The 22716-nt window shown below is 44.4% G+C and overlaps 1 protein-coding gene across 1 annotated transcript in view; it reads left to right on the forward strand.

Moving 5' to 3' along the window:
• Positions 1–22716, forward strand: part of LOC137429019 (polyhomeotic-like protein 2) — a 359347-nt gene that overhangs the window by 214769 nt on the left and 121862 nt on the right. The window contains exons 8-12 of the mRNA XM_078780934.1: positions 2321–2413; positions 11222–11450; positions 11555–11608; positions 11763–12091; positions 12227–12355. Coding sequence (XP_078637060.1) covers positions 2321–2413; positions 11222–11450; positions 11555–11608; positions 11763–12091; positions 12227–12355 — 834 coding nt within the window. The remainder of the gene's footprint in view (positions 1–2320; positions 2414–11221; positions 11451–11554; positions 11609–11762; positions 12092–12226; positions 12356–22716) is intronic.

A 22716-nucleotide genomic window follows, 5' to 3' on the forward strand; every position in this document is an offset into this window, starting at 1 on the left:
AAACCAAATTGATGATCAGAGATCAAGCCATTGGAGAAGAGGAAAGATTTCATATCTGAAGCAATGATGGATTCCATGACTTTGCTGATAATTGGGAGAAGGCTGATTGGTCTGTAGTTGCTAGGATCTGTTTTTGCACCTTTTTGTGCAAAGCGGTGATGTTGGCTGAATTCCAAGCAGATGGCAGATGACCTTGAGCAAAAGAGAGGGTGAAGAGAACAGAGAGAGGGAGTGAAAGAGTGGAAGAACAGGATTTTAGGACCCGTGGGTTGATGCCGTCAGGTCCAGTTGCGGAATCAGAGTCGAGGGTTGACAGAAACTTTTCCACCTTGTCAGGAGGAAAGGACACAGAGTCCCGGAGCAGCTGGTTACGACTGGGTACGGTGGGTACAGAGAGGGATGGGTTTGGGACACAAGATTTAGAGGCAAACACAGAGTTGAGGCATTCAGCTTTTTCACGTGCGGAGTCAGCCGTGTAGCCGTTTGAGGTGAGGGAGGGGATGGAGGGGGAACAAACACCAGAAACAGATTTGACCAGACGCCACCAGGATTTGGAAGAGGGAGACAGATAAGAGAGTTCGGTCTTGAGAACGGAGAGATTTTGTTTCCTGGCACTCCTGAGGGTGGATACACACTTGTTTCGGGCTTTGTGAAAGGAAATGAGATTTCCTTCGGTTGGATTTGCTTTCCAGTAGACGAAAGCAAGTTGTTTCTGGGCAACAGCCTCACCACAAGATTCCGTGTACCATGGACGGGAGGAAGGCTATGACAACTGAAGACGAGATGGGATAAATCTGTGCATGAGAGAGAGCAATTTACTTTGGAAGAATTCCCAGGATGAGTTGATGTCAGAGGCAGTAGAGATGGGAGACCAGTCCAGATGATTGATGGCTGCTTGAAGACCGTGCCAGTTGGCCTGAGTGAAATGCCAGTGAAATGCCAGTGTTCCAATAGTCCTGGTGTCATGTAAAGCAACTGGAGACGTTTCAAGAACATCCTTATTTGGGACAAAGCCTGCAAAGCTCTGTTTTCTGACACCAACTTGCATCGTCAGATTGGTTCAGTGAAATGACAGCAGGCACGCTGTACCTCGCTCACCATTGCAACACATCGCCCGCCATGTACACCAACCAGTCTGTGTTTTCAGTTCTTTCACCTGCCTCCAGCTTTTCATCGCTCGATAGCGAGGCATCATCGCTAAACTCGTCAACAACTTTCCTGTTGTGTTGAAATGAACAGTCATACCCCACTCATCACAAGTTTGAATGATCGTTTTAAGGCCATTTTCCCCCGCTAGAGCGGGGGTTAGCCTTGTGGGTCCTATGACAATCATGGTTTCCTGTTTGAGGCAATGTTTTTATGGCCGGATTCCCTTCCTGACGCCAACCCTTAGTCGCCTCTTACGATGTGCAGGGATACGGTGTACCAATTCTAAATCGGGGTACACACCGGGATCATTCATCTCCGCAAGGTAGTACTCAATTTGCCGACCTCGGAAGGAAGACAGGCTGAGTCAAACCCCCTGGCGTTAATTCAGCGATCGACCAGGATTTGAACTCTGGATCCTAGGATCCCAAGCTGGCACCCTAACCGCTAAGCCAACACCAGGCTACTCATCACAAGTTTGGTCACCACAAATGAAAAATGACCAGATAAACCACACTCGATAACTGTTTTATGTCAGCGGTTCGAAGCTTAGGACTGATGATTTCATCAGTTTGGGGATTGCACTGGTTGGTCAGAACTCAGTCATTTACGAGCAAACTTCTGCAAACTCTCCTTCAAATATTTACATTATAAAGCGATATAAATTTTAAAAAACTACAATGAATTGTTTTTTAATCACATGACTACAATGAATACACATGATATGCCCGGAGTGTTTGTGTAAAATTAATCACAATTGTTATTCCTCGGTGTGATTTTCTCATGATGATGACTGAGTTATTGCTATTTATTTATTTATTTCCTACCAGTCGGTGTTATACTTTTCTATGTATTATAGTAAAATGTGCGTAACTTTGTTAGTTTTTTATAATGAAGGAATGAGTTGTTTGAGACACTTTGGCGCCATTGGTCTGGCTTCCCATGGCTGACTGCTTGCTTGCTTAATGCTATTGCGCTTACGGTGCTGCTTACTGTCCTTAAATCTTGCAAGCTGCTTCAAACCCTGATATTGGTGTTGTTTCTTGCACCCCTGAAAAGTAAATGATTCAAACCTACAGAGCATTAATCTATTCCCACTCGCTAATACCTTCACAACCCCTGTATCCCCATCACACCCCACACCCCACCCCACCCTCTGGCTTTGCTCCTGAAGCTTATTTTAACCCCTGGGGGGCCTGTCGCTGCACTTCAGCCTGATACTGCTGTAGTCCATTCCAGCACTGGCAGTCAATCAGCTTCCACACAGGTGAGCAGATTTGCATCCTCCTCTTCCTTTTCCCTCTGAATTTGACTTAATCTCCACATGCACTGTTGCCAGATCCTTGCTTGCTTCAATTTGCATCCTTCAGGTATCGGTCTCCACTGCTGCACATTGCTCCTTGGATGGCAATGCAAATCTTCCCCCTCCCCCTCCTCCCCCTCCGCCTCCACTCTTGCCATTCTTGCCATTCCTACCCTGGATTTGCAACAGAACTTCAATTCCTCCTTGGATCAAAGCATTTTGTTTTTATGTTGTATTTTAAAACAGCTTCATGCTCAAATTCCCTCTGTAACAGCTGCTTCTGCAAAACTGGGTGCACTGGCTTGCTGCCAAATACTTATTTTCCTTCATAGGGATTTTATTTTGGTTTACATTTAATTTGATTTTTTTATCTGCTTTGAAAGTGCCTGTTGTGGTATGTGTAATGGGTTTACCGTGGGAGTTGTTGTATGCAGATGATCTGGTGTTGATTGCGGAAAGTATGGATGGACTGAAGGAAAAGATGAACAAGTGGAAGGAATGTATGGAGACAAAAGGTCTGAAGGTGAATATCGGAAAGACGAAGGTGATGGCAAGTGGTAAAGCATGTGGTGAGGTGGAAAGAACTGGGAAGTGGTCCTGTGCTGTGTGCAGGAAGGGTGTCGGAGTGAACTCCATTCAATGTACAATGTGCGCTGAGTGGGTTCATCAAAAATGTAGTGGTCTGAGAGGGTCATTAACCAGTGTGGCACCTGCATTCAAATGTAAGGTGTGCACAGAGGGAGCTGCAGATGGAGGAAATGTTGAGTTGGATCTTGGAGACGGCATGAAGCTGGAAGGTGTGAAAACATTTTGCTACCTCGGAGACATGCTGAATGGAGAAGGTGGATCAGACTCGGCAACGGTTGCTCGAGTGAGATGTGCATGGAAGAAGTTTCGGGAACTGAGTGGCATGCTGATGAGGAGGGGAGTGTCGTTGAAGCTGAAGGGAAAGGTGTATGCTGCATGTGTGAGAAGTGTTATGATTTATGGGAGCGAGACATGGGTAATGAACGTAGAGCAGCAACGAAGGTTGGAAAGGGTGGAAATGCGAATGGTTCGGTGGATGTGCGGAGTATCGTTGAGAGAGAGGAAGACAAATGATGAATTGCGAAAAATGATGGGAATAGAGCCTGTGATTGATGTTGTGAAGAGGAACAGGGTGAGATGGTTTGGTCATGTGTTGAGGAAGGATGAAAGTGACTGGTTGAGAAGAGTGATGGAAATGAATGTAGAAGGAAGTAGAGGACGGGGAAGACCGAGAAAGACTTGGCTAAAGATGGTGGAAGAAGAAATGCGGGCAAGGGGTTTAACAAGGAGAGATGCAGAAAATAGGGCAAAATGGAGAAGATTGTCATGGGGACCGCAAGGCTAAACCCACCCTGCTCCAGCAGGGAAAATGGCCTTAAAATGCATGTTGTTGTTTGTTGTTAGTGGTATGTGTAATGGAAGTAATGAACCTATATAATATGATGAAAAGATGCAAATTGGAGTTAAACAGAATAGTATCGGAATACAGGATGTATATAATAGCTTCCAGGACTTCTTCCATTGCAAAACGAGTATTGTATTGCGATAAAACTTCATAAGGATCGAAAATCAAAATCATTGTCTTGAGAAATTTATGAAAACTCAAACCCACCTGAGGATGGATAAAAGCCGTGTCATTCGGGTGGAAACTCAAAATCTTAATTGTACTGAGATATTTTCAAACCAGCAAATATTTCTGCCGAACCCGTGATTTTGTTTACTTCCGGATCAGGAGCAGTTTCGTACGGATCGAAAATCATAATTGTATTGAGGATTTTATGAAATATTTCACCTCCCTTAAGACACCTGCTGGAACCCCAAACCGTTCAACAAAGGTTTGGTTGGACTAGCCCCAAAACTGAGGACGTAGTTAAAGGATGGACAGACAGACACTCCTGTTTTATAATATACTAGGCGAAAGCACCCGGCGTTGCCCGGGTTCTTATTGAATGAATTTACTACTATAATTCAGCTTTTACTCGTGGCCATAGAAGATTGACTACTATAATTCAGCTCAGCTTTTAATTGCGAAATGGGCCCAGTCCGGCCGAAGCGGCCTCGACCGGCCTTGCCACCGAGCCTATAACCTTCCCGGGGCCCGTCTCGACATTTTTTGTTCTTTTTGAATGAATTTACTACTATAATTCAGCTTTTACTCGTGGCCGTAGAAGATTGACTACTATAATTCAGCTCAGCTTTTAATTGCGAAATGGGCCCAGCCCAGCCCGGCCGAGGTGGGCCTCAACCGGCCTCGCCACCTAGCCTATAACCTTCCCGGGGCCCGTCCCGACATTTTTTGTATTTGAAGTTTCCTCCTGTCTTTCACCGTTCAGGAGATTAGCGCGCGCAGACAAACAAACAAACAAACAAACAAACAAACAAAAACTTTCTTTTGTATATATATAGATAGACGAAGATAAAACTCCTCGCTTCACTGACAGGAATACCAATGTTGTAGATCGAGAGAGATTTACGTATGCTTTAAAAGGCGGTGTATAATCAGAAATGCTGTTTGATAGGGTTTGATATGTTGAAAGAAAAAGTATTGAATGTAGCAAGTGTTTTCTGAATCTAATCGATATGAGAAACAGGATTGAATGAGACTCACCGTTATAATAAGCGAAGAAGAAGATGGAGGAAGAGTTTTTTATGTTAAACCGTAAATTGAAACCGGCCCATCTATTACAACCACAAGTAAGGAATAACCTTACTCAACAACAATATCATATTGTTTGCAGATTGCCTCGCATCTGATTGATAATGCTGCCAATTGTGTAGGGGGTACCGTTATTGCTTGATTAGGACCATTTTTGATGGATGCGTGCCGAGATAGAGCTCTTAATATTGTATATTATATTATGTACTAGCAGAAAACCCAGTTCCACCGGGCTGTTCCAAGGGAATTATTTCGCATTAGAGTGTGGAATTTTTGATGGTGTGAGTTGTCGTTTTCGACGACTCTCTTCCCTTCCCTGGTATGCTCACTAAGCTTTGTGCAATGGCTGCATCGTCCAATGCGGGACCCACAGTATCTACCACAAACATCGTAGGTATAGACCTGTCCTTGAGGAGATGCGCATTGACAGGTTTTCCTTTCTTGCCTCCGCCGTCTCTCGATAGCAAGTCTCCCACATTCAAAGTGGTCCAGGCCTTTGCGGCAAATGTTACGTCAAACTGACTTGTTTGTGGCCTGATGTTCCCAGGTGACAACTGGGATAGCACAAGACTTGAGTGTAGACTTCAGGAGGTCCTTATAACGCTTTATTTGTCCACCAGGTGAACGTTTACCAAATTTAAGTTGTCCATAGAAAAGCGCTCTTGAGAATTCATGGTCTTCCATGCATGTGAGGTGTCCTGACCAGCGAAGCTGCGCTTGCATCAGGAGATTCTCAATTCCTTGGATATGACAGCGGTCTAGGATTTATGTGTTAGATATTCTGTCTCGCCAGGTGATGCCAATAATCTTGTGAAGGCATCGCATATTGAATTCATCAAGGTGTTTGATATGGCGACGATAGTGTTTCCAAGATTTGCATCCATGCAGGAGTGTCGATGAGACAAAGGCACGACAGACACTGATCTTGGCGTCCAGGGCACGATAAACGCTGATCTTGGTGTCCAGGGCACGATAAACGCTGATCTTGGCGTCCAGGGCACGATAAACGCTGATCTTGGCGTCCAGGGCACGATAAACGCTGATCTTGGCGTCCAGGGCACGATAAATGCTGATCTTGGCGTCCAGGGTACGATAGACGCTGATCTTTGCGTCCAGGGCATGATAGACGCTGATCTTGGCATCCAGGGCACGATAAACGCTGATCTTGGCGTCCAGGGCACGATAGACGCTGATCTTGGCGTCCAGGGCACGATAGACGCTGATCTTGGCGTCCAGGGCACGATAGACGCTGATCTTGGCGTCCAGGGCACGATAGACGCTGATCTTGGCGTCAAGGGCACGATAGACGCTGATCTTGGCGTCCAGGGTACGATAGACGCTGATCTTGGCGTCCAAGGCACGATAGATGCTGATCTTGGTGTCCAGGGCACGATAAACGCTGATCTTGGCGTCCAGGGCACGATAGACGCTGATCTTGGCGTCCAGGGCACAATAGACGCTGATCTTGGCATCTAAGGCACGATAGACGCTGATCTTGGCGCCCAGGGCACGATAGACGCTGATCTTGGCGTCCAGGGCACGATAAACGCTGATCTTGGCGTCCAGGGCACGATAAACGCTGATCTTGGCATCCAAGGCACGACAGACGCTGATCTTGGCATCCAGGGCACGATAGACGCTGATCTTGGCGTCCAGGGTACGATAGACGCTGATCTTGGCATCCAAGGCACAATAGATGCTGATCTTGGCGTCCAGGGACATGAAACAACGACATGTATGCATCAGCCCCTTCATTGAGTGCCTTCTAGCTGGTATTGCCATGCTGTGGTTGTTGCCACCAACTCTTTTTAAACAGGACGAGGAATAGAGGAGGAAAATCATTATCATTTCAATATTTGTTCAATATTATCATTTCCGGTGCTCTGAATTTTGTGACTAACATCGTGACGATCGACACATGCCAAAAAAATGCATATTCCTGGAAATTGGAACTGCCACCCCAAACTTGTGTTTCAACATTGAGAAGTGCTTGTTACCCAGTGCACACGAAGCAAAAAGCCGGATTAAGCAATTGGTTAATTTCCATCTGTCTTAACAGTTTATGATCGTCAGATTATGATCGCGGACCAACCAATTTTAATTGAATGTTACATTTTGAACACTAATCGGAATATGAATCCGAAGCTAAATCTGGCCAGTACTTCTTTTGTGTGGTTTTGGAGTATGTACTTTATAGACATACTCACTTTGTAATTGTACCTACTTTATAGAGGTACTTGGCTTTAAAAAAAAGAGTATGTAATACTGACTGCCACCAGGTGGTGCTTGTGGCCTACATTAGCACATTATGTGCGAACAGACAAACTGAGCCAAATGCAATACCATCTCCTCTGGCGATCATTTTCTCTGGGTCTGCTTCCGTGTTCCTGAAAGTTAACCATTATCACTGCGATACACAAACATGGCCTTCTTAACTACAGCATGTGTCCACTTCGAGGTGAGGAGAGGCTTGAGATCTATTTGAGGAAGCCTGTTGTGAAGCAGGTGAAACGGCGTTGCTTTTTGATTGCTCGATTAGCAGTGTAGATCTAGATCCACACCTTTTTGGTTGTATGCACCTTTTTCCTTTTAAATGGCATCATATGTTTATGTACAGTGCTGTCAGAAAGTATTCACACCCCTTGACTGTTCACATTTTGTTGTGTTACAGCCTGAATTTAAAATGGATTAAATTGAGATTTTTGTCACTCATCAACACATAATACCCCATAATGTCAAAGTGGATTTTCTTCTTAGAAATTCTTGCAAAGTAATTAAAAATGAAACACGGAAATATCTAATTTACATAAGTATTCAACCCGCTGAGTCGATGCTACGTAGAAACACCTTTGGCAGTGATGACAGCTTTGAGTCTTCTTGGGTATGTCTGTATCAGCTTTGCACATCTGGATTTCGGGAGTTTCTCCCATTCTTCCTTGCTGCTTTGCCCAAGCTCTGCCAAGTTGTATGGGGAGCATCGGTGAACAACAATCTTCAATTCTTTCCACAGATTCTCATTGGGATTCAAGTCTGGGCTTTGGCTGGGCCACTCAAGGACTTCCATGTTCTTGTTTTGAAGTCATTCCAATGTTGCTTTGGCTGTATGCTTGGAGTCATTGTCCTGTTGGAACGTAAATCTTCGCCACAGTCTAAGGTCTTTCTGCTGTGACATGCACTCTGAAGCAGGTTTTCCTTGAACATTTGCCTGTATTTGGCTCCATTCATTGTTCCCTCTATCCTTACAAGGCTCCCAGGCCCTGCTGCTAAAAAGCATCCTCATATAATTATGCTGCCACCACCATGCTTCACGGTAAGGATGGTGTTCGATGGGTGATGAGCCGTGCTCGGTTTCCGCCAGACGTTGTGCTTTGCATTTAGGACAAATAGTTCAATTTACGTCTCATTAAACCACATAATCTTTTCCCTCATGTTCTCAGAATCTCTCACGTGCCTTTTTGCAAACTCCAGACGTGCTGTCATGTGCCTTTTTCTCAGGAGTGGCTCTCCCATAAAGCCTAGCTTTGTGAAGTGATGCAGAGACTGCTGTCCTGCCAGCAGGTTCTCCCATCTCTGCCAAGGAACTCTGTGTTCTGTCAGAGTGGTCATTGGGTTCTTCGTCACCTCCTTGATCAGGCCCTTCTTGTCGGTTGCTCAGTTTGGTCGGGTGGCCACCTCGAGGAAGAGTCTGGGTAGTTCCATAATCTTTCCATTTCCTAATAATGGAGGTCACTTTGCTCTTCGGAACTTTTTTTTATAGAAATTGTTTTATATCCTTCCCCAGATCAGATTATATCAAGAACATTATATCCTTCCTTTGCCTCCTCACAATTCTATCTGGGAGTTCTACTGACTTCATGGTGGAGTTTCTGCTGTGACATGCGCTGTCAACTGTGGGACCTCGTATAGAAAGGTGTGTTTCTTTCTAAATCATGTCTAATCATTTAAAATGGCCACAGGTGGACTCCAATTAAGTTGTAGAGACATCTCAAGGATATTCAAAGGAAATTGGATGCACCTGAGCTTAATTTGGAGTGTCATCGCAAAGGGGTTGAATATTTTTTGAATCGAGACATTTAAACTTTTCATTTCTAATGAATTTGTAAAAATTTCTAAAAAATAATTCCACTTTCACGTTATGGGGTATTATGTGTAGATCTCTGACAAAAAAATCTCAATTTAATTAATTTTAAATTCAGCTGCAACAGCAAAATGTGAAAAAAGTCAAGGGGTGTGAATACTTTTTGGAGGTGATGTATGTGCCTGTATATATTTTTTAACTTGCATTTACTATCAGTAATTTTGTCATTGGTATTTTGTTTAACTTGCCTTGTTTGTTTATCTTTCGAAGCCAACAAAAGAAGAATATGCAAAAGCATTCCAGTAAACCAATTTTAAGCAAACTAAACTGCTGGAGAATTTGAAAATGCAAGATCATGAATGGAGTCTGCAGTGACCCAATAAATTTGTTGTTGGTGTTTTAATATGAAAACAGTTCAGATGAAAGCCACTGCTTTTCTTTCTTCTTTTTTTTCTTACCCTCCATGGTGAATGCTCCCTTGTGTTCGCCATCCCATTTCTCTTGAGCCTTTTTCATTTTACTGCAATTTTTTATCTTTTTTTTTTTGCCACCATAGGTTTCCTATTCCCATATAAGCCCTATTTTATGTGCCCTTTAAAGTGTTGTAACTTGCTTATATTTAGAACTTGTGTGAAGGTTCATGTCTGGAGTCATTTTGTCGAGTCTTGCACATGTCCAAATCAGCCCGGAGTACTTCATCCCCCAACAAGTGATTATACCATTTGTAAATTTATGCTGAATCGCCTGTGTTCATCAAGCCCATGTCATGTCCACGTTCCGTTTATTAAATTTCCTTTGCTGGAACATTTATTATTCTGGTGACCTCCCCCCCCCCCCCCCCCCCCCGCACCCCTACATTGGGGGAAATGAATGTAAACCTGTATACGATCTCATCCCTAATGATTCGTTGATCAAATGTTTGAATACTAATGTGTGTCCGAGCCCCTTCTATGCTTAGGCAGCATAGAGACGTAAAACCCAAAACAGCTGGCCATTTATCTTTTCTAAAGTGAGGATAAATAAAACTTGCGACCCTCAAACCCAAAGATGCAGCAACAATACATTGTGTTCTCGCAAGAAAATTATTTGTGACAACAGTAAATTTCAACTCCAACTTTGCCTGAGCCTAGGCTCACAACACTTGACATCTCGACAAACATTCCGTTGCCACATTCAGGGCAGCAGTTGGGAATAAAGCCTGCATATGGAATTTGATTCCCCGCACGATATTACAACACAAATAGAAGGTTGACAAAACTTTAAGAAACCGTAATTCGTCTCACAACTTCAGTTGTTGGATTTTAGCTCCGAGCTCGGATCTCCTTTAAGCTCATCAGTCACATGGATAAAAGGATAGAATAAAACTCCAGACTCAACTCTATTTGCTGCCTTGGTATTTTTTCAACGCTTGATTTCTCGTTTACTTTATCAGCATTTCCAAAATGTATAATAATATATGGAAGGTAGTGGAAGAAGACATATTCAGGATGGTTAACGGTAATGTGAAAATATGTTTTTTAGAAACAATTCTTGGCTTGTGTGTTATCCTTACAAATCCTTACAAATGGAAGTACAATTTGGATTTAATCGTCATGTCCACAAGCCTTTGAGTCTTTGAATTCCATGTAGTTTGTGGAAAATCCCAGCTCATTCCAGCATTATTGTTCCAAAATACAAGTGCCTTATAATCGTGTTTGCTGCTCAACAACATTAAGGATTGGCTTCCTCATGGTCAGAGTGGTGAGAGGTGAAAGCTTTGGTTTAAAGGCTGCTTATTGATTTTGTACGTTTTCTTTCCAGTTGGATGCATAAAATCTAATGCTTCCATATTTTCTTTAAGGTGAAGCTTATGCTGATAATTGATGTCGATGCAATCTGACTGCTTCAGTTATGTTGCCACATCTTCCCCAGACGGAAAAGCTTAAACTTATGTTTGGGTTTGTGGCTAATGTAGATGCAGGCTTCTCTGAAGGCTTAACTTGGGCATTGCATCTTTCACTTTGTCCTGAAGGTGCAGACTTTGGGAAAAGGTGCCCAGACATCTGGCTTGGCGTCGGTCAGCCTTGCTCTTAAGACGGGTGCTCCAGTGTCTGGGAAGGTATTGGCCTCTCCCAAAGGGAGTGTGGGAATCGGGGAGTCTGTGGTGTTGAATCCAGCCGAGCAGTTAAAGAAGGGAGAACAGCAAGGGATCGGCACCGTTGGGGCTTCACGTGGCTCTGCCACTGCTACAGTCCTACCAGGTTTGGGCGTGTGCACGATCGGTTAGAATTTGGAACTGCTTACTCTCGTATTTGTGTAAAGTCGATGAGTGTTTTTGTTGTTGGCCTGTGCGATATTCCACCAGGTTCTCAATGGTTGCTGAATGCAGGTGAACGGGGTGTGATGCATGTTGGTTCAGGTAAAGACTGGTTCTTCCATAAACCATCTCTTTCTTACATAAGCTATGTCAATGATATGTTTTCAGAGATATTCTTGTTGTAATAAAACCAAAAACATTATTTGAAAACCTTGTTAAGATCATATCAAGAAGCGTACCATGGTCTCCCTGGCAGCCTCTTACCTTCAAAACCAAGCTCATCATCTCGCATCTTCTGCATCAGGCAAAACCAGTCAGCCCGTCTCAAGCCAGCTTTCCTCCACAACCGGACAGCATAAGCAGTTGGCACAATCAAGCAGCCATACTTTGGCTGCAACAATGACCGTGTCTCAGGGTTCTGGACCATGTATGTCAGGGAGCCAATCTGTTCTTATTGGATCGGCATCGACCATTCCTAGATCTGGCTTGGTTGGTGGTGCCGGACTAATGTTGTCTGAGCAGAACACATCGGCTGCAGCAAAAGGTGCAGCCGCTGGCCTCATTGCCTTATCTGCCCCTGGACAGGTTAGTGCAAATGTACATGAGCAGTTTTATTGACTGATGGTTGGAGCAGCATCTGGAGGCCTTGTAACATATTGATCACTTGCACAGTGCAACACATATGCATATGATCTCAAATCGTCTGTAATTCTCTTGTAGGTGGTCCAGCCATTTGCGTTGGCTGTCACCTCTTCCGCCCTTGCCAACGGCAGCTTGTCGGTGGCTGCAACAGCCGCCAGCTCGCTGCATTCTGGCTTGGGGAGCCCAGCAACTGGTGCTCACTATAAGGTGTTGTCCTCGCATCAAAGCACACCATGCACTGCCCACATTTTGTATGATCAGGTTATTAATAAGTTGAAGTAATAAAAGTAGTATTAATCACAAGTGATACAAAGGATTTGACTCTAGTCAAATCTGTGAAATCTCTAGTCAAATTTTAGGGGGGTGGGGGTGGGGGGGGGGGGGGAGGTTGCGATCAAATTCCTATTTTGTGTTGGTCACTTTGGTTTTAAAATTGTGCACGACTAAGATATTTCTTGACTGAGAGAACATTTCATCGTGTTATATATGAAACTAGAACGCCACTCAGTAGAGCGCATACTCCCGCCGTGGGTTTAGTTGGAATAATACGTTTTGTTTAACATCCCATCTCCCCAAAACAATAAATGAAAAAGAAAGTAGGCCCTAACTGTCAGAGAATTTATTTTGATATATCTCGGAATTGGGGGAGAAAAACATCATTTAAGAATAAGAATAAAAGCTTTAATGCAGTAAAACAGAAAAAAATCTTTCCCAAAAAAATTCCCCAAAAAAATTCCTGGATCTGGAATAATATCCTGAGCTTCACCAAAAACTAATCAATTCTTCCTTATCCCAAGGGCAATCATCCCACAAACTTTCATCCAAGTCCATTCAGAACTTTTCCAGATATCTTGTTCACAAACACACGAACACATGAACATACTGTTGTGGATCTCGGACGTCGGCGCTCCCCTTATCAAGGGGGGGGTTAATCCCCTCGTCTTTTTATCTGGCCGACCCGAGTCCTGGGGGTTATAACGTCCTTCCCGGCGCGGCGTTAGGTAGGGTTTGCTCGGCCTAGGGGTTCGCTGCTACCTAAGTACTAACGGCAGCCGGAAACGAGGGAATAACTCCTGCTCGAACCACGGATACGATGGAAAATGCCGAGCGGAGCGCAATCCGCAATCCGAGCTATTAACAGAGACTAAACCCGATTCTAGCGGTTAGATCGTGCCATGTTCACCCAATGGAAGAAAGGACTGATGCGATCGGATGGAGAGGAAACCAGAAGGTAGGAAGAGCAAAGATGGGTTTATTAACAAATGTACAGAAGAAGACGAAACAAAAGGGTGTACAGAATAGGAAGAAGAAGAAGCAGAACACAGGGCAGTCTTAAAAACAGTCTTACTCTTAATACCCCAGACAAACATACACACTCACATGGGGATTGTAGCTGGTAGCTGGTGGATGGTCAGGTGGAGGGTCCAGGCTCCAGTCGACTCCAGTCCAGGCTCCGGTCCAGCGGCGAAACCCGGCAGCCAGCTCCGCGCGTAGTTGGACGCGAGCGGACAGTTTATATAACGGGGGAAGCTGGTGTCCTTCGTACGTAATATTTGCACGTTCATGCGACACGCCCCCTCCCCAAAGTCCTCTTAATCAGCGCCAGCGAGTGAGTCCTTAACAAGCGCTGCCGTATCTCTCCAACAAACGCGCCTCCGACAAGTCCTCCTAGTAATCGTGCTGCCTCCAATCGGAGTCCTTTCACAAAGGTGCGCTCTGTATTAGTCCTGTTACGACCAGCGCTCTCATCAAAAGTCCGTGTGCGCAGCCTGCTCGGTAATGCACGCGCCTCCAACTCCGCGTAAGTCCTGTGAAAGGGCTTTGCGATCGCGCTTATATAACGCGCCACGCGATCACTCCGCACTCCACAAAGCCACGCCTGCCAGCGATCTCACCTCAGCCCTAGTTGGCTGGTGAGGGCTTACCGGCCACGCCTTTGACGGCTGGTTGACATGCCACACCTTCTTCTCGGCGTTCCGCCCCCTTTCTCGGGCCTAACCGCATGGCTTATGGCGTCGTTTGAGCGGAAGCCCAGCGAGGCAGCGAACGCTGCTAACAAAGGCGCGTAATGGCGTTGCCTGGAGAGGGAGGTCGCAAAATGGACGGAATGGGGCCTACTTCTTATTTGATTGACGCAACGCAGATTCAACTATTGGAAACGCGGCCTTATCTAAAACACATACTAATGAAATAACTGAAGTCCTATGGTGGCCTACGTGTTGCTTGTGGCCTAACTAGGGGTGCTACCTTTAACCTTTTAATAATGGGATATTTACAAGAGTTTATATACAAGTGTGGGTTCTAAAACTGCAACAATACGAACACACACACACACGGACGGACGGACACGATCGAATACATTACTCCCTGGCCTGAGTAATAAACCTGAAAATCGCAGAGCCAGAACCAGAATTATTTATTTGGTCTGGGAAGCCCATGCAAGGTTTCTTCTTCTTCAGCCTCTCACAACCCTGGGTGAATATGCGATCTTTTTTCAAAAAGTTGGAATTTTGCCAAATCTGTTTTATTCGTTTTTACGGTGTGTACCCTGGTTAGAATAGGTACACCGTATCCCTGCGTGTCGTAAGAGGCGACTAAGAGGGTTGGCGTCAGGAAGGGCATCCGGCCATAAAAACATTGCCTCAAATAGAGAACCATGACAATTACAACTACATATGGGCAGGGTACAGCCCGAAGTGGAGATCGGTTTCTGAGGTTTGGGACATGGAATGTAGGAACAATGACAGGGAGATCAGGAGAAGTGGTGGAAGTATTGATCAGAAGAAGAGTGGACATATGTTGTGTGCAAGAGACGAGATGGAAAGGAAGTGGTGTGAGAATGGTGAAGGTAGGAAGGGACAGAAATACAAGTTTGTGTGGCAAGGGTGCCCGGAGGGCGTGAATGGTGTTGGTGTCCTGTTTTCTGAGGAGTTTGTAGACAGTGTGGTGAGTGTGACTAGAGTGAGTGATAGGTTGATGATGGTGAAAATGATGATTGGAAAGCTCTTGGTGAACGTCATCTCGGGATATGCTCCGCAGGTTGGTCGGAGCGATGAAGAGAAGGACAAGTTCTGTTGTGCGATAGAGAAGCTGATGGAAACCGTGAAAGATGAGGAAGTTGTTGTGGTAGGAGGAGACCTAAATGGACATGTGGGAAGGAGTATGGACTGTTTTGAGGGAGTTCATGGGGGTTACGGATATGGTGTGAGAAATGGAGAAGGTGAAAGGATTGTGGAGTTTTCTGATGGAGCTGATTTGTTGATTTTTAATACTCAGTTCCAGAAAGGGGATAATAAGCTTGTTACATGCACGTCAGGTGGGTCGACGACAACTGTTGACTACCTGATGGTGCGTAGGCGAGATAGGGGGCACCTCCGGGACACAAAGGTGTTCCCGGGGGAGGAGGCTGTTTCACAGCACCACTTGGTTGTCTGCGGCATAAGGGTGAAAGGTGCGAGGAGAGCTCGGCGGGTGAAGTACCAACCGAGAATGAAGGTGTGGAGGTTGAAAGAGGTGACAGTAAAGGGAGGCATTGAAAGAGAGGCTGAGTAGGGTAGAGGATGATGTGGTTGAGCTTGAACGTGGTTGGATGTCAATGAAAGATAGTCTGTTGGGAGCCGTTGGTGAGGTATGTGGATGGACAAAAGGACCACCGAGGCACTCGGAAACATGGTGGTGGGATGATGAAGTTGGAAAGAGGATTGACGAGAAGAGGAAGAAGTTCAAGGAGTGGCAGAAGGCAAAGGGTACGGGAGCAGAAAAAGCAGAGCATGAAAGTTATAAGGCAGCCAAGAAGGCTGCAAAGAAAGAGGTAGCAAAGGCGCAGGAGACATGTAGGAAAATGTTCGGAGAACGCTTGGATTCGGAAGAGGGTCAGAGAGCGGTATTCAGGATTGCAAAGCAGATAGCGAAAGAGAGGTGTGATGTGATGGGGGTGAGTTGCTTGAAGGATGAAGTGGGACAAATCGTTGTGGACCCAGATGGAATTAAAGGAAGATGGAAAAGATATATGGAAATGCTGTTGAATACAGAGAATGAATGGGATGGCAACATAGAGAGTAACCCAGTTTTAAGACCGGCAGAGAAGATAACTGAGAAGGAAGTTGAGGAAGCGATAAAAGCAATGAAGAGTAGAAAAGCGGGAGGGCCGACGGGAGTTGTGGGAGATATGTTGAAGGCAGCAGGAAGTTGGGGTGTGAAGAGAATGGCAGAGATCTGTAATCTGGTGGTGAAAGAAGGTTGCATTCCAGTGGATTGGGAACTGAGTACCCTCGTCCCTCTATACAAGGGGAAAGGTGACCCTCTGGAGTGTGGCTCGTACCGAGTGATAAAGTTATTGGAGCATGGAATGAAGGTATTGGAAAGGGTGTTGGAGAGGAGGATAATGAAATAGGTGAAGATCGACGAAATGCAGTTTGGATTTATGCCAGGAAGAGGAACGACAGACGCGCTCTTTATTGTGAGGCAGTTGCAGGAGAAGTACATGGAGAAGAGGAAGAAGTTGTTTTTGGGTTTGTTGATCTGGAGAAAGCATTCGATAGGGTTCCACATGAAGTATTGACATGGGCACTGAGGAAGGTTAGAAGTGGAGGAATGGTTGATCAGAGTTGTGATGGCAATGTACAAAAGAGTGCGCACAGCTGGAAGGACGAAGGACGGGAACAGTGGTGAGTTTGAGGTTGAAGGTGGGAGTGCATCAGGGGTCGGTACTAAGTCCACGACTATTTGTAGCTGTGATGGAGGTGCTGGCTCAGACCGTAAAGGAGGGTTTACCGTGGGAGTTGTTGCATGCAGATGATCTGGTGTTGATTGCGGAAAGTATGGATGGACTGAAGGAAAAGATGAACAAGTGGAAGGAATGTATGGAGACAAAAGGTCTGAAGGTGAATATAAGAAAGACGAAGGTGATGGCAAGTGGTAAAGCATGTGGTGAGGTGGAAAGAACTGGGAAGTGGCCATGTGCTGTGTGCAGGAAGGGTGTCAGAGTGAACTCCATTCAATGTACAATGTGCGCTGAGTGGGTTCATCAAAAATGTAGTGGTCTGAGAGGGTCATTAACCAGTGTGGCAGCTACATTCAAATGTAAGGTGTGCAGAGAGGGCGCTGCAAATGGAGGAAATGTTGAGTTGGATCTTGGAGACGGCGTGAAGCTGGAAGGTGTGAAAACATTTTGCTACCTCGGAGACATGCTGAATGGAGAAGGTGGATCAGACTCGGCAACGGTTGCTAGAGTGAGATGTGCATGGAAGAAGTTTCGGGAACTGAGTGGTGTGCTGATGAGGAGGGGAGTGTCGTTGAAGCTGAAGGGAAAGGTGTTTGCTGCATGTGTGAGAAGTGTTATGATTTATGGGAGCGAGACATGGGTTATGAATGTAGAGCAGCAACGAAGGCTGGAAAGGGTGGAAATGCGAATGGTTCGGTGGATGTGCGGAGTGTCGTTGAGAGAGAGGAAGACAAATGATGAATTGCGAAAGATGATGGGAATAGAGCCTGTGATTGATTTCCTTGAAGAGGAACAGGTTGAGATGGTTTGGTCATGTGTTGAGGAAGGATGAAAGTGACTGGTTGAGAAGAGTGATGGAAATGAATGTAGAAGGAAGTAGAGGACGGGGAAGACCGAGAAAGACTTGGCTAAAGATGGTGGAAGAAGAAATGCGGGCAAGGGGGTTAACAAGGAGAGATGCAGAAAATAGGACAAAATGGAGAAGATTGTCACGGGGACCGCAAGGCTAACCCCTGCTCTAGCAGGGAAAATAGCCTTAAAATGCATGTTGTGTTGTTGTTGTTTTATTCGTTTGTTAATATACCTCAGCCATTGACAAATCTGGAATTATAATTTTCTTTGAGGTTCAAATTAACCCGGGAGATTGTGTCAAACGATGCCTGCAAGTCTGTACATGTGATAAATAATTAATCGTCCACAGTCTAAGACTCTTCTTCTTCACGCAATAACAACTTCTAGCTTCCAGACCGTGCATCCAATGATATTCAAATTTTGCACACTTGTTGCTCTTCATGACTTCTACTACAGTATGAAGTTTCACGGCGATCAATGGAGTGGTTCAAGAGATATAAATGTTTTTATTATTTGCGTTTAATTAACGGTGTCTGCCAAACCCACGTGACCTATCGCAAATTCCAAAAGGACATTTTAGTAGACTGATATGCTGAACATATCTGTGAAGTTTCTGCTCGATTGGATCACAAATGAGGGAGGAGCTAGGTTTTAAATGTTTGTGCTTAAAAACGTCATAACTCTGAAACCATGTGATGCATGACGTCATGCTCGCTGACTTTTTTGTTCGTCATGGGTATGCGATTCTGCCTGCAAAGATTGGCCTCGATCTGTTCAGGCGTTTTGGAGAAAATTGGATTTTAGTGTTTTTCACTCAAAACAATATGGCGGCCGAACCACGTGACCTGTGACATCATAATTACCATTAAAATATTCTACAGACCGAGTCCCTCCTATGGTGAAAATTTGCTCTCAATCGCTCCAATTATTGCAGAGAAAATGTTTTTTAAAGGAAAACAGAAAAAAAAATTCCCGAAAAAATTCCCCAAAGAAATTCCTGGATTGGGAATAATATCCTGAGCTTCACCAAAAACTAATCAATTCTTCCTTATCCCAAGGGAAATCATCCCACCAACTTTCATCCAAATCCGTTCAGAACTTTTCCAGATATCTTGTTCACAAACACACACACACACACACACACACACACACACACGGACGGACACGATCGAATGCATTATTCCCTGGCGGGAGAAATTAATTAGTTTAATTGTTGATTCAGTCTTTTGATCAATAGTTGTGTTTGTATGTTATTTGAGCAACCTAGTTTTTCCCCAAGACTTAATTTAGATGAATATTTGAACGTATTTATGCCTCCGCCCCCGAAGGTGTTTTAGGGTTGTCCGTCCATCTGTTCAGGCTAAACCTTGTTGTTCTCAGCAACCACATGTCCGATTGAGACAAAACTTTCAGGGTAGGAGAACACCCATGCCGAATGTTACGTGGTATGGCAGCGTCATAGGTCACATGGTATGGCAGCGATCTTGGATTAAACACAAAAAAAAAATTGTCGGAAAACGCTGAATGCAAAAATTTGTAACTTGGCAGATTGTTGTCAAGTACTCCAAATGGGGAACAAATGCATGATAATGACATCATCAATGAAGTGGTATACCAGCCATAAATGTTTTAATCGAATGCCTTATCCTAAAAATCTGAAATTGCATGTGCATGATCTCTCACCCATTTGTATTGAAATATTAAATTTATGACATCATAGGTCACATGGTTTGGCAGCATATTGGAAATAAAGGGAAATTTAAAATAATTATATCTCTGAAACAGCTTACCCTATCGATGCGAAATTTTACAAATGTCACCTAACACCATTGTTGCATATCGTTTGAAAATGATGATGTCGTAGGTCATGTGGTTTGGCAGCCATCTTGGATATCCGATCCAAAAAACTAACCTTATCCGATCAACGCAAACTTAACAAACGTGATCCCCTACCCATACATATGCAGAGTGTACATTTTTAATGTCATACGTCACGTGGTTTGGCAGCCATGTTGGCTTGAAAGCCGATATTAAAAAAAAAAATCCCTTCTCCAAAAACGCTTCATTGGTCGATGTGAAACCTTTCCTTTAAAAAAAAAATGTGATACTTCAAAACAGCTGAAGAGATTTGAACCAAACTTGTTTATTTTTAGGACAGTGAACGAGGGCGTCTACCCATTGTCACGGGCAGGGACTACGTGGAGGCATATTGGCGACACAGTCACATTGCTCTAGTTTTCATTGAAACGATCGTTAACGATCATTATTTTACTAAAATGGAGTACTGTATGTACACTTAAACAATGAGTGGGGTATCATGTTCTATGAACTCCCTAGTTTGTTAAGTAACGAGTTTATTGGTATCTGTCTGTTGAGATCTGCAATCCATTATGTGAACCATTGACCTTCCTTGCACTTTCTCTCATTGAATATCCTTCCATGTGCTGTGTAACAATTGCTATCCGATCATCATGTTTCATCTCCCAGGTTAGAGCCATGCTAGTTCTGTAATGAGAAAAATAATTTAAATGGCATTGGATAACATTGCAGACTGAATGAAAATGCCTCAGAAATGCTTTGGAAGATGTTTCACACTAAGTGGAATAAAATGAACCATCTGATTGCTGAAGTTGTGCAACTGAATCCCTTGGGTATGTGCAGTTGTGATTCCTAACAAGGTGGGATATTTTGATGAGAAAAGTTCAAAGTAAATTACATGTAAAACCTATCCTGTTGCGAATCCATTTGTAATGATCAATAACCTTTACATACACCAATCATTTTTGTTTAATTATCCTTTCTTTGTGAGGATTAGAGCAATATTCGGACATGGCCCTATTTAGAGAGGTTGTAGGGGGGAGAGGGTGATTACAAAATAGTGATTTTAAGGTGTTATTTTCCTTATGGTGATACCATTAAGAATGTAAATATTACGTCTAATCTAATCTTGCTTATGACAAATTACAGCTCTCAGAATTAAGTCTAGGTTGGACATCCAAGTCACAGCACTGTCTGTTGTAATGTGAGTTGCCCTAAAATCCTAAACGCTTCATCAAATTTCCGCAGGTGACACTCATTCACAATGTGATGAATAGTCTCTCTGATTTGGGTGCCACAGTCACACGCTGGGCTGTCTTTGAAATTCCATGTGTGGACATGGTGTGATATCCTTGCATGGAAAGCGTGGATCCTGTTGTGTGCAGACCACTGTTTCCTGGGGAGGTTGAAACCTGGAAGCTCTTCTGTTGGATCACTCACTAGTTCTTTGTTAGCAGTGTTGTTATTTGGCCCGATATTGTGCCACTTGTCCTTTGTGTTAAACCCCGCATCACTCAAAACATTTGCAGAGCCATTAAAGGTTTGCATGACTTGATTCGCATATTTGTGTGTGTATGTTTGTGTATGTGTGTGCGGTGTGTGTGCGTTCACATGATAATGTAAAGCGCCATGAGGGTCGTTTACTCTGCTTGATGGGGCTATATAAGACTCTATTATTATTATTATTATTTGGTAGGTTTCTTTGAATACATAGTCAAGACTCATGGAAGAGCTAGTATTAGTACACTGAACAGATCAGGAGACAAGGAGCAGTATTCGTACAATGATACAAGACAACACAAAAGGAACAGTCGAGAGAGAGAGGGAGGGGGGGGGGGGGTGGGGGACACGATCAGCAGAGTTGAAGGTTAAGACAGAGGCAGACTTGGACAAACATGGAACATGTCTTTCAATCCTGACAAATCTCACACTCTTACTACGTCTCTTTGAAAAGACCGACTGGAAAACCCTGCCATCTACTTTCTCAACAATCCTCTCCAAGAAGTTCTGTCGCTCAAGCTTTTGGGTCTCACTATCTGCCATGATCTTTCTTGGGAAAACCACATTTCCAAGCTGGCCTCCAAAGCCAGTCGCCAACTGGGCATCCTCCGTCGTGCGAAGTCCTTCCTTGGCACACCTGAGCTCCTCACCACATACAAGGCTTTCATCCGCAGCTCAATGGAATACTGCTCTCCCCTCTGGGCTGGTGCTCCTACCTCACACCTAGCTCGGCTTCATGCTGTTGAAACCAAAGCGTTCAGAATCATTGGAATCTCCCGCGATGAAGCTAACTCCGAGGGCCTTTCACTCACTCACCGCAGGCAGGTTGGTGGTCTTTCTGTCTTCTACCAACTCCTCTCCGGCCTTGCTCCCCCAGCTCTCTCTGTGCTCTGTCCCCCCAATATTCCTTCAGGTCGCACAAGATCTGCCTGCAACCCTCTTATGGTTAAACTGCCAAAATCTAGGCTCTCTGCTCACCTTCACTCTTTCATTCCCCTTTTCTCCCGCCTCTGGAACAAACTCCCCCACTCCCTTCAATCCCACTCCTCCCTTCAGGTCTTTAAAGCAGCTGTTCACCACCATCTCTTATTTTCCCCCATCCAAAACCTTGATCTTTTCTACCCCCGCTAATTCACCGCAGACACACTTTGTTTTTTTTGAAATTCCAACTTCTTTCCTGGAAGTCCTTGCAGTGTTCATATGTTTTATACCTCTCCCACATTTCTCCCGATGTCCCTGCTCTCAAATGTTGTGTTTGTGTCCTTCCCCCTCTCTCCCTATCTTGTCTACCGCTCCCCTTATTTTTTGTGTTTTATGTGCCGGTTTGACTTTTTGTGTGATTAATGTTAGCTCTTTCACGAGCCTCGATCTTGTATACAAAACAAAAAAAAAAATTATGAGATTATATTCTAATGTTAGGAGTGGAGGAATGGTTGATCAGAGTCGTGATGGTAATGTACGAGAGAGCACACACAGCTGCAAGGACGAAGGACGGAAACAGTGGTGAGTTTGAGGTGAAGGTGGGAGTGCATCAGAGGGTGGTACCAAGTCCACTACTATTTGTAGCTGTGATGGAGGTGGTGGCTCGGAATGTAAAGGAGGGTTTACCATGGGAGTTGTTGTTTCCAGATGATCTGGTGTTGATTGGGGAGAGTATGGATGGACTGAAGGAGAA

Source organism: Myxine glutinosa, chromosome 6 (assembly GCF_964187855.1).
Source record: "Myxine glutinosa chromosome 6, kmMyxGlut1.1, whole genome shotgun sequence".
NCBI classification, from domain to species: Eukaryota; Metazoa; Chordata; class Myxini; order Myxiniformes; family Myxinidae; genus Myxine; species Myxine glutinosa.